Below are 14688 nucleotides of genomic sequence, written 5' to 3'. Positions count from 1 at the left end.
ACTGAGGATTTAATACATCTGAAATCTGATATGAATTGTTTGTAATGAATGATATCTCTACTTGCATATACCTAAATCATTATCAAACTTTCCAAAAGACTCAACTACAAAGAAAATTTTGAATTAATCTATACATTTTACTTATGACTCCTGGCTAATCTACTTTTTGAGTTTTACCAAAGTACAGTCATGTCTGACAATCTGCAATTTAAGCAAAGATCTTCTATACTGAGATAACAACCTCATAATTTTTTACAATAGGTGAGAGCGTAACAGTCAGCTAGCGTGTTATGACAGTAAGTCAACGTTTGCAGATGCCATACTGAGATGGGGAGTGCGGTGAACCAACACTGTTGCAAAATTGTGTGTGTCTTCTCTTATAAAACAGCAATTTTATCATAGTAAACTTCACATATAGTTCAAAACATTTGCCCTGTACATAACAGATTTGTATTTGCACTGTACATAACAGATAACAGATTTGTATTAGATTTGCACTACGTATGTGTGTATGTATGTGTGTATATGAACGTATGTGTATAATTATTTTTTCTTTTTTATTATTATCTATGTCTTGCTGCTGTTTTTGTATTGTTTTTGTATTGTACACTGGAAGCTCCTACCACCAAGACAAATTCCTTGTATGTGTAAGCATACTTGGCAATAAAGCTCATTCTGATTTCAAAAGGATTTTTTATTGTAAAACATGTTGAAGATTAGCAGATAGGTGGTCAACTAATTAACTGATGGGCTGTTTCCTCACAAAGGAAGTTTATTCAGCATACTCAAGCATCTCCTCCATAGACATCCATTCAAAAAGAATGACTTCTGGTCTCCTCAACAGTGTACCGCCATAGAATGTCTATGGGACCGCCATATTATGTTTTTTTTTTTTTTTTTTTTACTAACCTTGTAGGCTCCGTAGGTCCATACAGTGCAAGTGAATGGGTACCAAAACTTTGAAACTCCATAAAGCATATAAAGGCAGCATAAAAGTAATCCATACGACTCCAGTGTTTAAGTCCATGTCTTCATAAGTGAAATGATAGCTGTGGTTGTGTAAAAGACCAATATTTCAGTCCTTTTTTATTACGAATTCTTCTCCCTGCTCAATAGGTGGCAATATGCATGAAGAATGTGAATCGCCAAAACACAAGAAGAATGTGAAAGTGGAAGTGGAGATTTAGTAAAAAAAAAAAAAAAAAAAAAAAAGACTTATCATATCACTGAAGACATGGATTTAACCATTGGAGTCAAAATTTTGGTCACCATTCACTTGCATTGAATGGACCTACAGAGCTGAGATTTTCTTCTAAAAATCTTAATTTGTGTTCAGAAGAAGAAAGAAAGTCATATACATCTTGGATGGCATGAGGGTGAGTAAATAATGGAGAATTTTCATTTTTGGGTGAACTATCCCTTCAAGTTTAGACAGTCTGAAGAAACATACAGAAACATTTAAAAGGAACTGCTGCCCTCTGGTGGCAGGACATTTTCATTGTCTTAAGACAAAACGAGTGTTTTGTGCTTAATACTGGAGCATTTATTTAAGAGCAATGACTGTTAAACATCACTTTAAAGTGTTTTGTTCTAAGAACTAACAAATACTGCTGTATCCTCCAAGAATATGGAGTAGATCACATTCATTCTTGTCATGTAATTTCATTTTTTTTTTACATTTTCAATATTAATCCAACATAAATATTAAACAATTTAGAAATTCATTTCAACAGTCTGAGCCCTGTTGTTCACAACACAGGTAGTTTATGAATGCCCTTTTCAATATCATGATTAAACTGCCCACGAACACTACAGTCATTTGTCAGATATGAATGATTTGAAATAGAAGTAATGGACATAGTTAAACTCTAACAATGTGCCTGAGGATTTAAAAAGCCACTTGTAAAAGACTCTCTAGAGGAAGGGCTGTGATTAAAGTTTGCAGGTGCAATTCCTCATTGGAGAATCTGTGACCTGAATTCCACCCACTTCTGCTCCAACCTCTGTTTGATTGGCTCAGGGACAAATGTGTAACCAATGGCCTGCTGAGAGAGTGTCCAAACGTCCTCCTGACTCAACCCAAAGGTGGACGCAGCCAGCTGGTACTCCTGAGACAAATCTGTACAGAACACGCCCTTATCATCCGTCTGATGAGGGCATGAGAAAGAAGAACAAGCATCCTTTTATTATCAAACAGAACCTGTAAGCATAAATCTATTTTGCTTTCAATTCAGAGGCATAATGTCTAAAGGGGTGTAAACTGTAAAACAGTGAAGAAAACAGTAAGGACATTACTAAGACATAGACTTACACAGAGAACACATGGATGTCTTCGTGTATACCAGTACTGGAAGTGATGTTTGTCATATGAAGGCACAGTCTGACCTTTGACATTAGAGGTCAAACACAACTCTGCAAATCAAAACATTGTAATATTCAGTCATACATTGTAATACTTTTACATATAAAAATTTTCAATATGTATATATATACTGTATGTGTGTGTGTGTATATATATATATATATATATATATATATATATATATATATATATATGCATACTGTATTGTATATACTGTATATTGGTAACATTCACATATTTTATACTACTATATTTTATTTTTAAAATATTGTTTGTGCTTTATATTTATTGACAGCACATTGTACTCATGTTTGTCTAAATTCTCTAAAAACAGTACTTCAATGGCTGTAAATAATTGCTGTTTAACTTCTGATAAACCAATGGCAAACTCTATGCATCATACCAATGGGAATGTTTTGTTTGCAAACTTTGTCCACAAGACTCTCCGACCCTCCAACTTCAGGATGCAGAAAAGTTCCATGACCAATTCTATCAGGGGGCAAGTTCAACAACAGCTCAGTCTCCTCCCTCTGAGAAGGAATCTGAAATACACATGATCTCTGATTAAACAATGCAAAAGCTTTTTTACAACAACAGTATGGAGAAAAGTTCTCATAACAGTTTACATAGATGTAAATATGTAGATTTCCATAAGTCCATACCTCTGAGAGGTGTAATGCAAGCTTCAGACCACAGTTCTTCGCTTTTTGAAGTGCACAGAGCAAATCTTTTCCATGACCGACCTATAAAAGATCAAAGATATTCAACCGGAGGCATACCGTATGATTTAACTGCAAACGTGGAAGCACATAAATGACAAAAACTTGCTGCTTTACTTACTGTTGGGTCTCCGCTGAGGTCCAGTCCAACTACCATCCCATCACTAGAAAGCAAGAAGTCTTCTGCCAGCTTCACTGTCTCCATGGCAACCTCAGGCCCATGTCTGCGGTCCACAGCCACAAGAAACCTGTTTAACAGAAGCCAAACCTATTACTAGAGCAAACATTCATGCATACAGTATAACAAAAGGCCACTACAGAAGTAGCAGGTTGTCACCAATAGAAAAACTGGAATAAACAACCAATAAATTACCTGACATCAATGTCAACTTCCTCTTGTTTACACTGCCGGATGGCTTCAAGCACAGTTTCGATATATCTTTGTTTGGTGAGACCTTTTTGTGACAAAAATAAATGTAAACAAACAACAGACACTGGGTTCAATCGCAATGTTTTGACATTTCCATGGACCGCTTCCAAGTACCTGTTTCAGTCACTTCCCGAGGTGTGCTTCGCAACTCCAAATATTTTACACCATCTGTCGCAAACTCTTGAATGACTGCTTTGGCAACCTATTAAATAACAATTCCCATTTCAACTCATTCTTAAAGGTACAAGACCAATAAAAGCATAACAAGCGTGGCTTTACCATTAGGATATCCTCCTCTGAATCAACCAGTTGGTGGATCACTTTAAACACTTGGAAACATCTATTGCAGAGATAAACTAACTTTTAGGGACCCTGTTCAGAACAAAAAGCAATCTGTAGTACACTAAATAGTATTTACTACAAATTTAGTACACTATAGCAAATAGAAACTCCAAGACCTATTCCATTACATGTCAAACATCTGTTTGGCGTACTTGATTTCCCAAAAGTCTTGAGAGTATTTAATTGAATGATTATTAGTTATGTTTGATACAGACTCGTCCAGTGTTCGGCGCTGTCCGCTGCGGATTGCCGTCATGCTGTGCTCGACTTTCTGATGCGGCTTTCGCTTTATCAGCGTTTCCATAGTTTCAAAACTGACAGAGCCGTTGAGATGCGCGTGCAGCTCCTAAAAGCAAGAAAAACACTGTACTTGTTTTTAATGAATTTCACTCAATACTGGAATCATTTCAATTTAATTAGCTCTGCCTTTGAATGTTAATCTCTACATAACACAAAAAAGTATTTTTGTGTTTCTGACCACTTTAGGCAGCCGACGATAAAAGAGATCTGCTTCGGTATTCATCTCTGCACTCCGTCGCGTTTACGAAATGTGGATTTCACACAAAAAAACTGCGCGTGGAAAATATCGATGCTTATGCTTTTACTATAGATACGGAATATTTTTCCTTGTGCACCGAAGTTGCGTCACATAAATGAGTCTTAGAGAACATCGACTTTAACATTGGTTCCGGATTTATTTAAACACTTGCATACAACTGTGTGAGCTGAATCGAATACAAAAACAACAACAGAAAAAGTACACAAGCAAACAAATAAAGAAAAAATAATAATTAGGAACAAATTAAAAATATACCAGACACAATTTTGGCATCCACAGTAAAACCCCTCGTTTTTAAAACCATATTTTTATATACATGCTATACATAAATATGCAATCAATTACATATTGAGAATACATAGGAAAAAGTAGGCTATTTATGTACCATAATGTCTGTATATATACTGACCTTTAATAGCTTAACTTTTGCAATTTATTTTATCGGAATATTTTGTAAAAGGATTTCCATTTATTTTAGATGCGGCATATCACATTTGAATAAACAGACGTCACACAGAATAATGAGTAGAAAGTTGTTAATTAATCATCATTGCCTTTGGTCACCATTATGGCTATGCATACATGTAAATCTAACATTATTTGCAATAAAACAACAAACACACAACAGATTTGCATGTGCCTGGCTTTGCGTAGGAGTTCATTTGGTGGTGGATTTACCCGTTAACTCAAAAACCTGAGGTTGAATTCACAAAGCATCTCATTACAGGCATCTGATCTATTCCCTTTATTCTCCTTTAAATAGTGGATATAATCAGTGTAGTCAAGTAAACATCTGATCCTCAATCAGCAGTCCAACTCTGGGGTGCTTGTGTATATGGGCCTTAATTACATAAGCTCACACTTTTCAGCAGACTGTTTAAGGTCTTCAATGGTGCTCTGGGCCTTTTCCTTTAGCTGATCAAAATCAACATTCTGAATGTTGGTCAGCTGACCCAGTACAGACTGCTTATGCTCCTCTTCCTGGTTGTCCTCTGCGATCATTTTGGCCAGCTCAGTGGGTAACTCCACATCATCGCCCGCTGCCTGAATCTGTGTGTCATCCAGCTCACTCTGTAGATGGTAGAAATGAAAGAGAAGTTAAAGAAACAGTTCAGCAAAAAAAAAAAAAAAAAAAAAAAAAAATGTCATCATTTACTCAGTCATGTTGTTCCAAACCCGTATAACTTTGACTCAGTTTACACCTGATATTAGGATCACATGTGGTCAGGCAAAACACATCGCTGTTTACACCAGGCATATCCTGTGGCCACTTGTGTTTGGATTTCGAGGGGAGGGTCTCTGATTTCATGACGACATACATTAATCACTATGTCAGTGTGTCACTGCATGATATTTTAGTGCAACAAAGTCAGAAAAGACAAAGAAAGTGCGAAAAAATGGCTTGTTGTATGGGCTACTTTTATGGTACTTATTTTAAGTTTGAGAGCTCCAGCCCCCATTCTTTGTATGGAAAAAATAAAGTAATGACGAGTACATTCATCACATTTTCTACTTTTGTGCTTGAAGAAAGGAATACTGGTTTGGAAATACATGAGGATGAGTAATGATAGCAGAATTTTACTTTCATTCAAAAACATTTCTTCAAATTTTCTAAAGAATATAACTTTGTTTTGTCATGGTCACAGGGTTTATGATTTATAAACTGATGTTTACTTTTGGAAGACGATATTTTTCCCTGAAGTGGCTCCTAACAGTGGCCCGCTCAGCTTTTTTCTGGGCAAAGCTGGCATCTCGCTCCATCCTAGTGGAAATATAAAAGTTGGTTTGACACAAAAACAGCACTTGCCTCAATTTTTTAAAAATAATATAACAAAGCATAAACTTCATCACAAGATAACTTTGAGCCCATCATAAGATTCTTCTCAAACATGAGGCAATGTGACGTTTTGTTCAGGCAACATGAATTTCACATTTTATGTCTCTAGGACAGTGTAATACGATGCCAACTGAAAAATGCACATAAAGGAAAAAAAAAAGCTGTGTGTGCATTTCTCCAGAGGAGTCACTGTCCTCAAGGCCAGTCAAGAGAATCATGGATCTGGAAAGCAAGGTGACATGCAGTATTGATTAAACCACAGAACCTGTAAATAAACACTGACCTTCCCTATCTCTCCTTGTATTACATTTGAACAAGTGACTGTGCCACTTGTGTATAAAATTTAAAGAGGAAAAGGTTCCACATAATTTTATATGAAAATATGAAATGTTCAAAATTAATTAGGGTATTTAATAAGGTTTAACCAGGTTTTCATGTGACCTTTTTGTGTGTAATAATATGTATTTAAAGGGATAGTTCCCCCAAAAATGACAATTCTGTCATCATTTACTCACCCTCAAGTTGTTCCAAACCTGTACAAATTTCTTTGTTCTGCTGAACACAAAGGAAGATTTTTTGAAGAATGTTTGTAACCAAACAGTATGGAAGTCAGTGGTGCCCCACAACTGTTTGGTTACAAACATTCTTCAAAAAATCTTCCTTTGTGTTCAGCAGAACAAAGAAATTTGTACAGGTTTGGAACAACTTGAGGGTGAGTAAATGATGACAGAATTTTCATTTTTGGGGGAACTATCCCTTTAAGCAATAAAATCTTTTCTGTTTTTGTTAAGTGTTTTTTTTTTTTTTTTTTTGTATAAAATGAAAATAAAATATTGAATATTATATATATATATATATATATATATATATATATATATATATATATATATATATATATATATTATAACATATGTATTATAAGATTAGTCCTATATATTATAATATTCTATAAATATATATAAGTGATTTATCTCACTTCTCCTCTGCCAACTGTTCCTGATACTGCTCGAACTCTTCTTGTGTCATTCCTTTGGTTGCAGCTTCTGACTTTTCTGCTTCAGGTTTTTCTTCTCCAAGACCCCCGGTAAGATCCTTCAGTTGCCCTCCTATCATGTGTTTGAACATGAAAGCCATTATTTTGCTTTGAAGAGGTCAGATATATCGCCTCCAAATCTTTTATTTCTCTGTATAATATGCAAATCGCTTGAGAAACTCGTTCTCAGTAATCCCTAATCGTTACATTCAAATCTTGAGCAGAAAAAAAACAAGACGAAGACATGAGATGTCCTTGCTATCCGTCCTCAGATTAATTCAAGTTTCAGCACCAGATTTTCATGGACAGGAATCTCTCTCTCTCTCTCTCTCTCTCTCTCTCTCTCTCTCTCTCTCTCTCTCTCTCTCCTCAGGCATTACGCTTCTGCTTGCGTTCAGAATCCAGTGATTTAAGTTACATCATTACAAAAACTTTAACTCACAAGATTGCTAGATGGAATAAAAAATAAAATAAAGGAACTGAAATGTAAAGCAGTCGGATCTTTCACACCGAAAGCGTTTTGTGTCCGTGCGCGCGGTTTTCTCAAATGAAAGCAGTTAGCATGCGCTAGACGAACTTCAACTTTAAAAGAACTTAAACAGTGAAGCACTTACAATGGAAGTGAATGGGACCAGTTACTGGAGGGTTTAAAGGCAGAAATGTGAAGCTTCTAATTTTATAAAAGCATTTAGGCCACATGAATTCTGTTAATACAATTTTTGCAGAAGCCTATTACAGGGTTTACGGCATTACGTAATGGCAACGAAGTTGTACAATTGGATAAATTCACACAGAAAAGGTTGGTAGGCCTCAGTCATTTTAGCACACTCAAATCATGTTAACACATACTGTATAATGTTTACGTCTTTTGGCTATACTTTTGAAACCGAGAGTATTTTAACGTTTTCGGACTGGACCTATTTACGTCCATTGTAAATGCCTCACTGTAACCCAGATTTTGGCTTATTTTTGTTCCTTTTTTTTTTTTTTTAAGAAACAGAGGAACGAGTCAAAATTCATTTTTTGTGGTATTCAACGTTATGCCACAAATGCTGTCGAATGAAAACTGAGTAAATGCTGGACTGTTTTTGGTTCTAGTCTCTATTTGAAGCAATTAAATTATCCAGACGGAGAACAACAACCATTTTAAGTGTTGGCTGGATGGATTAAAAATTAGTTAAGGATCAACTTGTGCTGTTGTTGGCTGTCATAACAACTCAAAGTAGTTAATGATATCAACGTAACTAACATCGGACAGTCACTTTGATAGGGATGAATGTGTTTGGTGTGAACGACCCCTGAACTGTCTAAAACAAGATTCTGTATAAAACACGGCATTGATAATACATTTTTCTAAAAATTTTACCCCCTGCAGAACATAAAGGAAGATTTTTTAAATAAATATTTCAGCTCTGTTGGTCCTCACAATGCAAGTGAATGGTGGCCAGAACTTTGAAGCTCCAAAAAGCACATAAGGGCAGCATAAAAGTAACCCATAAGACTCCAGTGGTTAAATCCATACCTTATAATAAAAAATGATACAGGTAGGTGTGGGTGAGAAACAGATAAATATTTAAGTGCTTTTTTAAACTATAAATTCTTCACATTCCACATGCATCTTTTGTGTTTTTGCAAATCACATTCTTTGTGCATATCGCCAAATACTGGCTTGTAAAAGGTGGAGATTTGTAGTAAAAAAGAACTTAAATATTGATCTGTTTCTCTCCCACACCTATCATATCACTTCTGAAGACATGAATTTACCCACCGGAGCATTATGGATTACTTTTATGCTGCCTTTATGTGATTTACCATTCACTTGCATTGTATGGACCTACAGAGCTGAAATATTTTTCAAAAAAATCTTCATTTGTGTTCTGCAGAAGAAAGTAAGTTATACACATCTGGGATGGCATGAGGATGAGTAAATGATGAGAGAATTTTCAGTTTTAGGGTGAACTATTCATTTTAAGTCAAACGCCTCTTTTCTGCGTGCAAATTAATTGTATTAGATATGGTGTTAGGGTTTATGATGTATACATCTATGCCTACAACACTGTCTGCACTACCACAAGAGTGGTAATATGGATAATACTATTTATTTTAAATAATGGATACAAATGTATGCTGACAGATCATTTATCTACTATGCTACTTTGGTGTATTAAATCACTTATAAAGTCGCTTTCTCTTGCCGTTCTACTTTAAATGATTTTAATTTGCGACTTATCCAGTTCCTTCAGCAATTTTAATATTTTTTTTGTGTTATCTCAATTTATAAGCATGTAGATTCATTGACAAATTATGCTTTTCTGTAAATATTAATAATACATTTTTGAATGTCCTCTTTATACAGCAGATGATATGATGACCTTTCCCACGGAAACCTTTGAGTCAATGCTTTGTACCATTTGCATTTGCTGTGAACATTCATCTTCCTCAATTCCAACTGCTTTCAGATTTGTTATAATATGAGAGTTTATTCAGAATCACCTCGCTGAATGAATTATCATATATGTTTTAAACATGACCAGCTGCATGTTGATTTGTCCTCATTTGTCCAGTGAAAACAGGAGAACTATATTGTGTTGCATTGGGTGTCTATGCAGTATACTCATAACAAGCACTCATGTTTTCTATTGACACAGACATAAGGCTTTACGAAAATAATGTAGTACATGCTTATAACTAATGAATGTTAGCCTCAGTCACCATTCGCTTTCATTATGTCTTTTTGTTCATACAATAAAAGTGAATGGTGACTGTGCTTGTCAGTCCTTAACATTCTGCCTAACATCTCCTTTTGTGTTCCACAGAGGAAGTCACACGGGTTTGGAACGGAATGAGAGTGAATGAATGATGACAGAATATTCTTTCTTTTTTGGGGGGGATGAACTAACACTTAAAAATATGGTAGAGTATTTAGTAAAGTGATCAATGACAATAGATTTTTAAGAGTTTATAAAAAAGATCAATGTTCCATATCAGTCTTTATCTCCATGATGTTTTTAGAGTGAAACGTGATTTCCTCAAGTATCAAGAGAGCAACATTAACTGACATTAAGTTTGATTCTCTAAAATATCAAAGTTCCTCCAGCTTGAAGTTCACATGCGTTCCACAGAACTCGTCAGCTCCCATTTACATCTCTACAGTGACATTTGGGCTCAGTCCCGAATCCGGCCTTCGCCCACTCTCAGCCTAAGGGAACTAGTATGCCAGTGTAAATCCCAATCAGCACCAGAAGTGGAGTCCTTAAGATGCTTACTCTTATGACATGGTCTTCTCATGCAGAACACTCTCTCTGCTTTTTGCATTTCCAATTCTTATGTCTCCTACTGTCAAGAAATGTGCTTCACTGAAGAATGAGCTTGTGTTAGGAAAGATATGCGTGCATGAAAAAGATATTTGAGTACCGTGAGTCAGAATTATATCTGTAAAGAGATGGGTAAATGCACTTTGAAGTGTCTTTGTGCCCTGGGAGGGCCATACCTCAGGCATCAGAAAAAAGCTGGCACATAACCTTCTCTATGCACTGGCCTTTATCTGAAAAATCATTGACCTTACAGACAACAAGTACTGTTAAAGGTACAGCTGGAAATGTGTTGTAACTGTGATTGTTTGTTATTGTTATATTCTGTTCAAGAGGGAATAGGCTAAAGCTGTGCACATTAGCTGCTATCGTTTCTTTCCTCCCCTCATATTGTGTGGTCAAAACACATATTGGATAATTTACTTTAAAGTTTAAACTAAAGTGCTGAATCAAACCATTCTTACTGTCCCTTGGCAATGTCTGCCAAATAGGCCAGAGAACGGAGCAAATCGTGACACATGCATAGTGACATCCACAGTCAAGCATTCTGGCGTGAAGTACGCAGGATGCCTGAGGGGGAAACTAAGTCTTGTCTCCCTCACTAATCTCATTCTTCTTTGTTAAACAGGCAGATCTGAGAGCTTGCCATGCTTGGTGAATTTCTTTAAGTATTTCTAAAGCTCACTTTTAAGGGGAGGTACTAGAAATTAATAGACTGAATTTTTCCCATTCCTTATAAACGTCGATGAAAAATGAAATTGAAATCAAAGTGCTATTTAATATACTAGATATACACATTTTTTGTTTTGTGACTTGATCCATTTAAATATATTACATTCTGCATCATCTTAAAAATGCACAAATGTGCACAACTCAGTGGTTCAAAACACTTCTGTCAAAAAGTATATATATATATATATATATATATATATATATATATATATATATATACACACACACAATATATGGCCAAAAGTTTGTGGACACCCCCTTCTAATTAACGAATTTGGTTACTCCATTAAATTCAGTAAAGAAAAATCGTAATGTTTCTTTATGTAATGGCTTGAGCTTTGTGTGCTTCCAAATTTGTGGCAACTGTTTGGGGACAGACCTTTTCTGTTCCAGCATGACAATGCCCCTGTGAACAAAGTGAGTTCCATAAAGAAATGGTTTACTGTGTCTGGCGTGGAAGAAATTGACTGGCCTGCACAAAGCCCAGACCTGAACCCCACTGATCACTTTTGGGGTGAACTGGAACAGCAACAAAGGACAGTTCGGACTGCTGAGAGGATTATTGGTTGCCCCTTGCCCTCCCTTCAAGAACTATACACGTCCAGAGTGAGGAAAAAGGCTGGAAAAATCACTCTGGACCCCACTCACCCTGCCCATTACCTTTTTGAACTGTTGCCTTCTGGCCGACGCTACAGAGCTCTGAGCACCAGAACCGTCAGGCACAGGAACAGTTTTTTCCCTCAGGCTATCCATCTCATGAACAATTAAATTGCCCCATTGAGCAATAACTATGTGCAATACACAGTTTAGTCTTTCTTATATTTATCCAACACATCCAACCTCTTCTGCCATTTCATTCCTCTGGAGAAAAAAAAATAAAAAATTTGCACTGTACATAACAGATTTGTATTTTGCACTGTTCATAACAGATAACAGATTTGTATTAGATTTGCACTACTTATGTGTATGTGTGTGTGTATGTAAGTATGTGTATAATTATTTTTTATTATTATCTATGTCTTGCTGCTGTTCTTGTATTGTTTTTGTATTGTTGTACACTGGAAGCTCCTGTCACCAAGACAAATTCCTTGTATGTGTAAGCATACTTGCCAAAAAAGCTGATTCTGATTCTAATTCAACTAAGTCAGGCCCCATTGACCAACATCAGTTCCTGACCTCACTGATAGCCTTGTGTCTGAATGAGAGCAAATCCCTGTAGCCATGTTACTACATAAAGTATAGTAGAAAGCCTTCCCAAAAGAGTGGAAGCTGTTACTACAGCAAAGGGGGAAACTGATGTCTAAGGTTTTGAAATCAAATGTTCATCAAGCACACATGGTGTCCACAAACTTTTGGCCATATAGTGTATATACACTGACGGCCAAAAGTTTGGAATAATGTACAGATTTTGCTGTTTCGGAAGGAAATTGGTACTTTAATTCACCAAAGTAGCATTCAACTGATCACAAAGTATAGTCAGGACATTACTGATGTAAAAAAACAGCACCATCTGTATTTGAAAAAAGTCATTTTTGATCAAATCTAGACAGGCCCTATTTCTAGCAGCCATCACTCCAACACCTTATCCTTGAGTAATTATGCTAAATTGCTAATTTGGTACTAGAAAATCACTTGCCATTATATCAAACACAGTTGAAAGCTATTTGGTTCATTAAATGAAGCTTAACATTGTGTTTGTTTTTGAGTTGCCACTGTATGCAATAGACTGGTATGTCTTAAGGTCAATATTAGGTAAAAAAAAAAAAAAAAAAGCTTTCTCTAGAAACTCATCAGTCAATCATTGTTTTGAGGAATGAAGGCTATACAATGCTTGAAACTGCCAAAAAAACCTGAAGATTTCATACAAAGTTGTACACTACAATCTTCAAAGACAAAGGACAACTGGCTCTGACAAGGTCAGAAAGAGATGTGGAAGGCCCAGATGTACAACTAAACAAGAGGATAAGAACATCAGTGTCACTTGTTTGAGAAACAGACGCCTCACATGCCCTCAGCTGACAGCTTCATTGAATTCTACCCGCTCAACACCAGTTTCATGTACAAGAGTAAAGAGAAGACTCAGGGGTGCAGGCCTTATGGGAGGAATTGCAAAGATAAAGCCACTTTTGAAACAGAAAAACAAAAAGAAAAGGTTACAGTGGGCAAAGAAACACAGACATTGAACAGATAATTGGAAAAGAGTGTTATGGATCTTAACCCCATTGAGTATTTGTGGGAACAGCTAGACTGTAAGGTGCGTGAGAAGTGCCCGACAAGACAGCCACATCTATGGCAAGTGTAACAGGAAGCGTGGGGTGAATTGTCAACTGAGTATCTGGACAAACTGACAGCTAGAATGTCAAGGATCTGCAAAGCTGTCACTGCTGCACATGGAGGATTTTTTGATGAGAACTCTTTGAAGTAGTTTAAGAAGTTCAGATTTTTTTTTTTTTTCAAATTGTAATAGTAATTACTCCACACACGCTATGTCTCCAAGGTACTGCGCTCAACAAGCCACGTGATAAGATATGCGGATTGACGGTCTCAGACATGGAGGCAACTTAGATTCGTCCTCCGCCACCCGGATTGAGGCGAGTCACTACGCCACCACGAGGACTAAGAGTGCATTGGAAATTGGGCATTCCAAATTGGGGAGGAAAAAAAAAAAAAATACTGTTTCAAAAGTATAGCCACAAGACATACACAATTTGCATGTTAACTTGATTTTAGTGTGATAAAATTGCTTACTTACCTTTTCTGTGTAACGATATAGCCAATTTTACAACTTTGTTTTACTTGACAGCATAATGTCGCAAAATCCATATTTTAACCACGTTACAGCTCAAATAATAAACAAGTTTTAACAGAAGAATTAATGTAAGTGCTTTTATAAAATTATAAGCTTCACAGAAATTAAGTTAAAAAATTTGGCCAAAATTTGGCCCATTCACTTCCATTGTAAGTGCCGCACTGTAACCTCAATCTTTGCTTTTATTAAAGAAAAGGAGGGATAAGTCCAATTGATTTTTTGTGGTAATCAACATTTTGCAACAAATGCTGTTGACTGAGCCGAACTTGTATTGAACACAGAATATTCCTTTAATATATGATCAAATATCACTTTAAGAAAATGGCTTTGAAAAATGCTAAACAATGCTAATTTATTATAGGTGAAAATCATGAAATGAAATATTACACAGCTCTCTTGGCCCAGGCAATCAATTTGCAACGTTGCTGTGCTAGTTTCAGTGTCTCTTGTATCACTCTTTGGTCTAATTTTTTTCCTCACATAATATAATAATTTAAACTCAAATCAAAATTTACCTCCATTTATTTATTTGCAAAGTAGCAATTTAATAAGAG

The 14688-nt window shown here is 36.0% G+C and overlaps 2 protein-coding genes across 3 annotated transcripts; both read right to left on the bottom strand.

The window, feature by feature from the left end:
• Positions 1-673: 673 nt before the first annotated feature.
• adal (adenosine deaminase-like) lies at positions 674-4487 on the bottom strand. 2 transcript variants are annotated; one of them, XM_051692466.1, is made up of 10 exons: positions 4332-4487; positions 4069-4199; positions 3791-3851; positions 3626-3713; positions 3455-3536; positions 3203-3329; positions 3025-3105; positions 2766-2904; positions 2312-2412; positions 674-2147 (listed from the first exon to the last, which is right to left on the bottom strand). In XM_051692466.1, exons 1-10 carry the CDS (start codon positions 4374-4376, stop codon positions 1956-1958), a joined length of 1047 nt encoding a protein of 348 aa, XP_051548426.1. In that variant the 5' UTR covers positions 4377-4487; the 3' UTR covers positions 674-1955. The 2 variants fall into 2 exon arrangements, with proteins under 2 accessions (XP_051548426.1, XP_051548427.1); XM_051692467.1 differs by having other exon boundaries at positions 4069-4217; positions 4332-4461.
• Positions 4488-4533: 46 nt separating this feature from the next.
• On the bottom strand, positions 4534-7546 carry cplx3a (complexin 3a). Its single transcript, XM_051692585.1, has 3 exons — positions 7226-7546; positions 6087-6174; positions 4534-5483 (listed from the first exon to the last, which is right to left on the bottom strand). The coding sequence occupies exons 1-3, from the start codon at positions 7381-7383 to the stop codon at positions 5259-5261; spliced, it is 471 nt and encodes a 156-aa protein (XP_051548545.1). The 5' UTR covers positions 7384-7546; the 3' UTR covers positions 4534-5258.
• Between the last annotated feature and the right edge of the window lie 7142 nt (positions 7547-14688).

Source organism: Myxocyprinus asiaticus, chromosome 48 (genome assembly GCF_019703515.2).
Source record: "Myxocyprinus asiaticus isolate MX2 ecotype Aquarium Trade chromosome 48, UBuf_Myxa_2, whole genome shotgun sequence".
Classification (NCBI taxonomy): Eukaryota; Metazoa; Chordata; class Actinopteri; order Cypriniformes; family Catostomidae; genus Myxocyprinus; species Myxocyprinus asiaticus.
The sequence above is the reverse complement of the archived record's forward strand: the minus strand, read 5'-3'. Positions and strand labels throughout refer to the sequence as shown.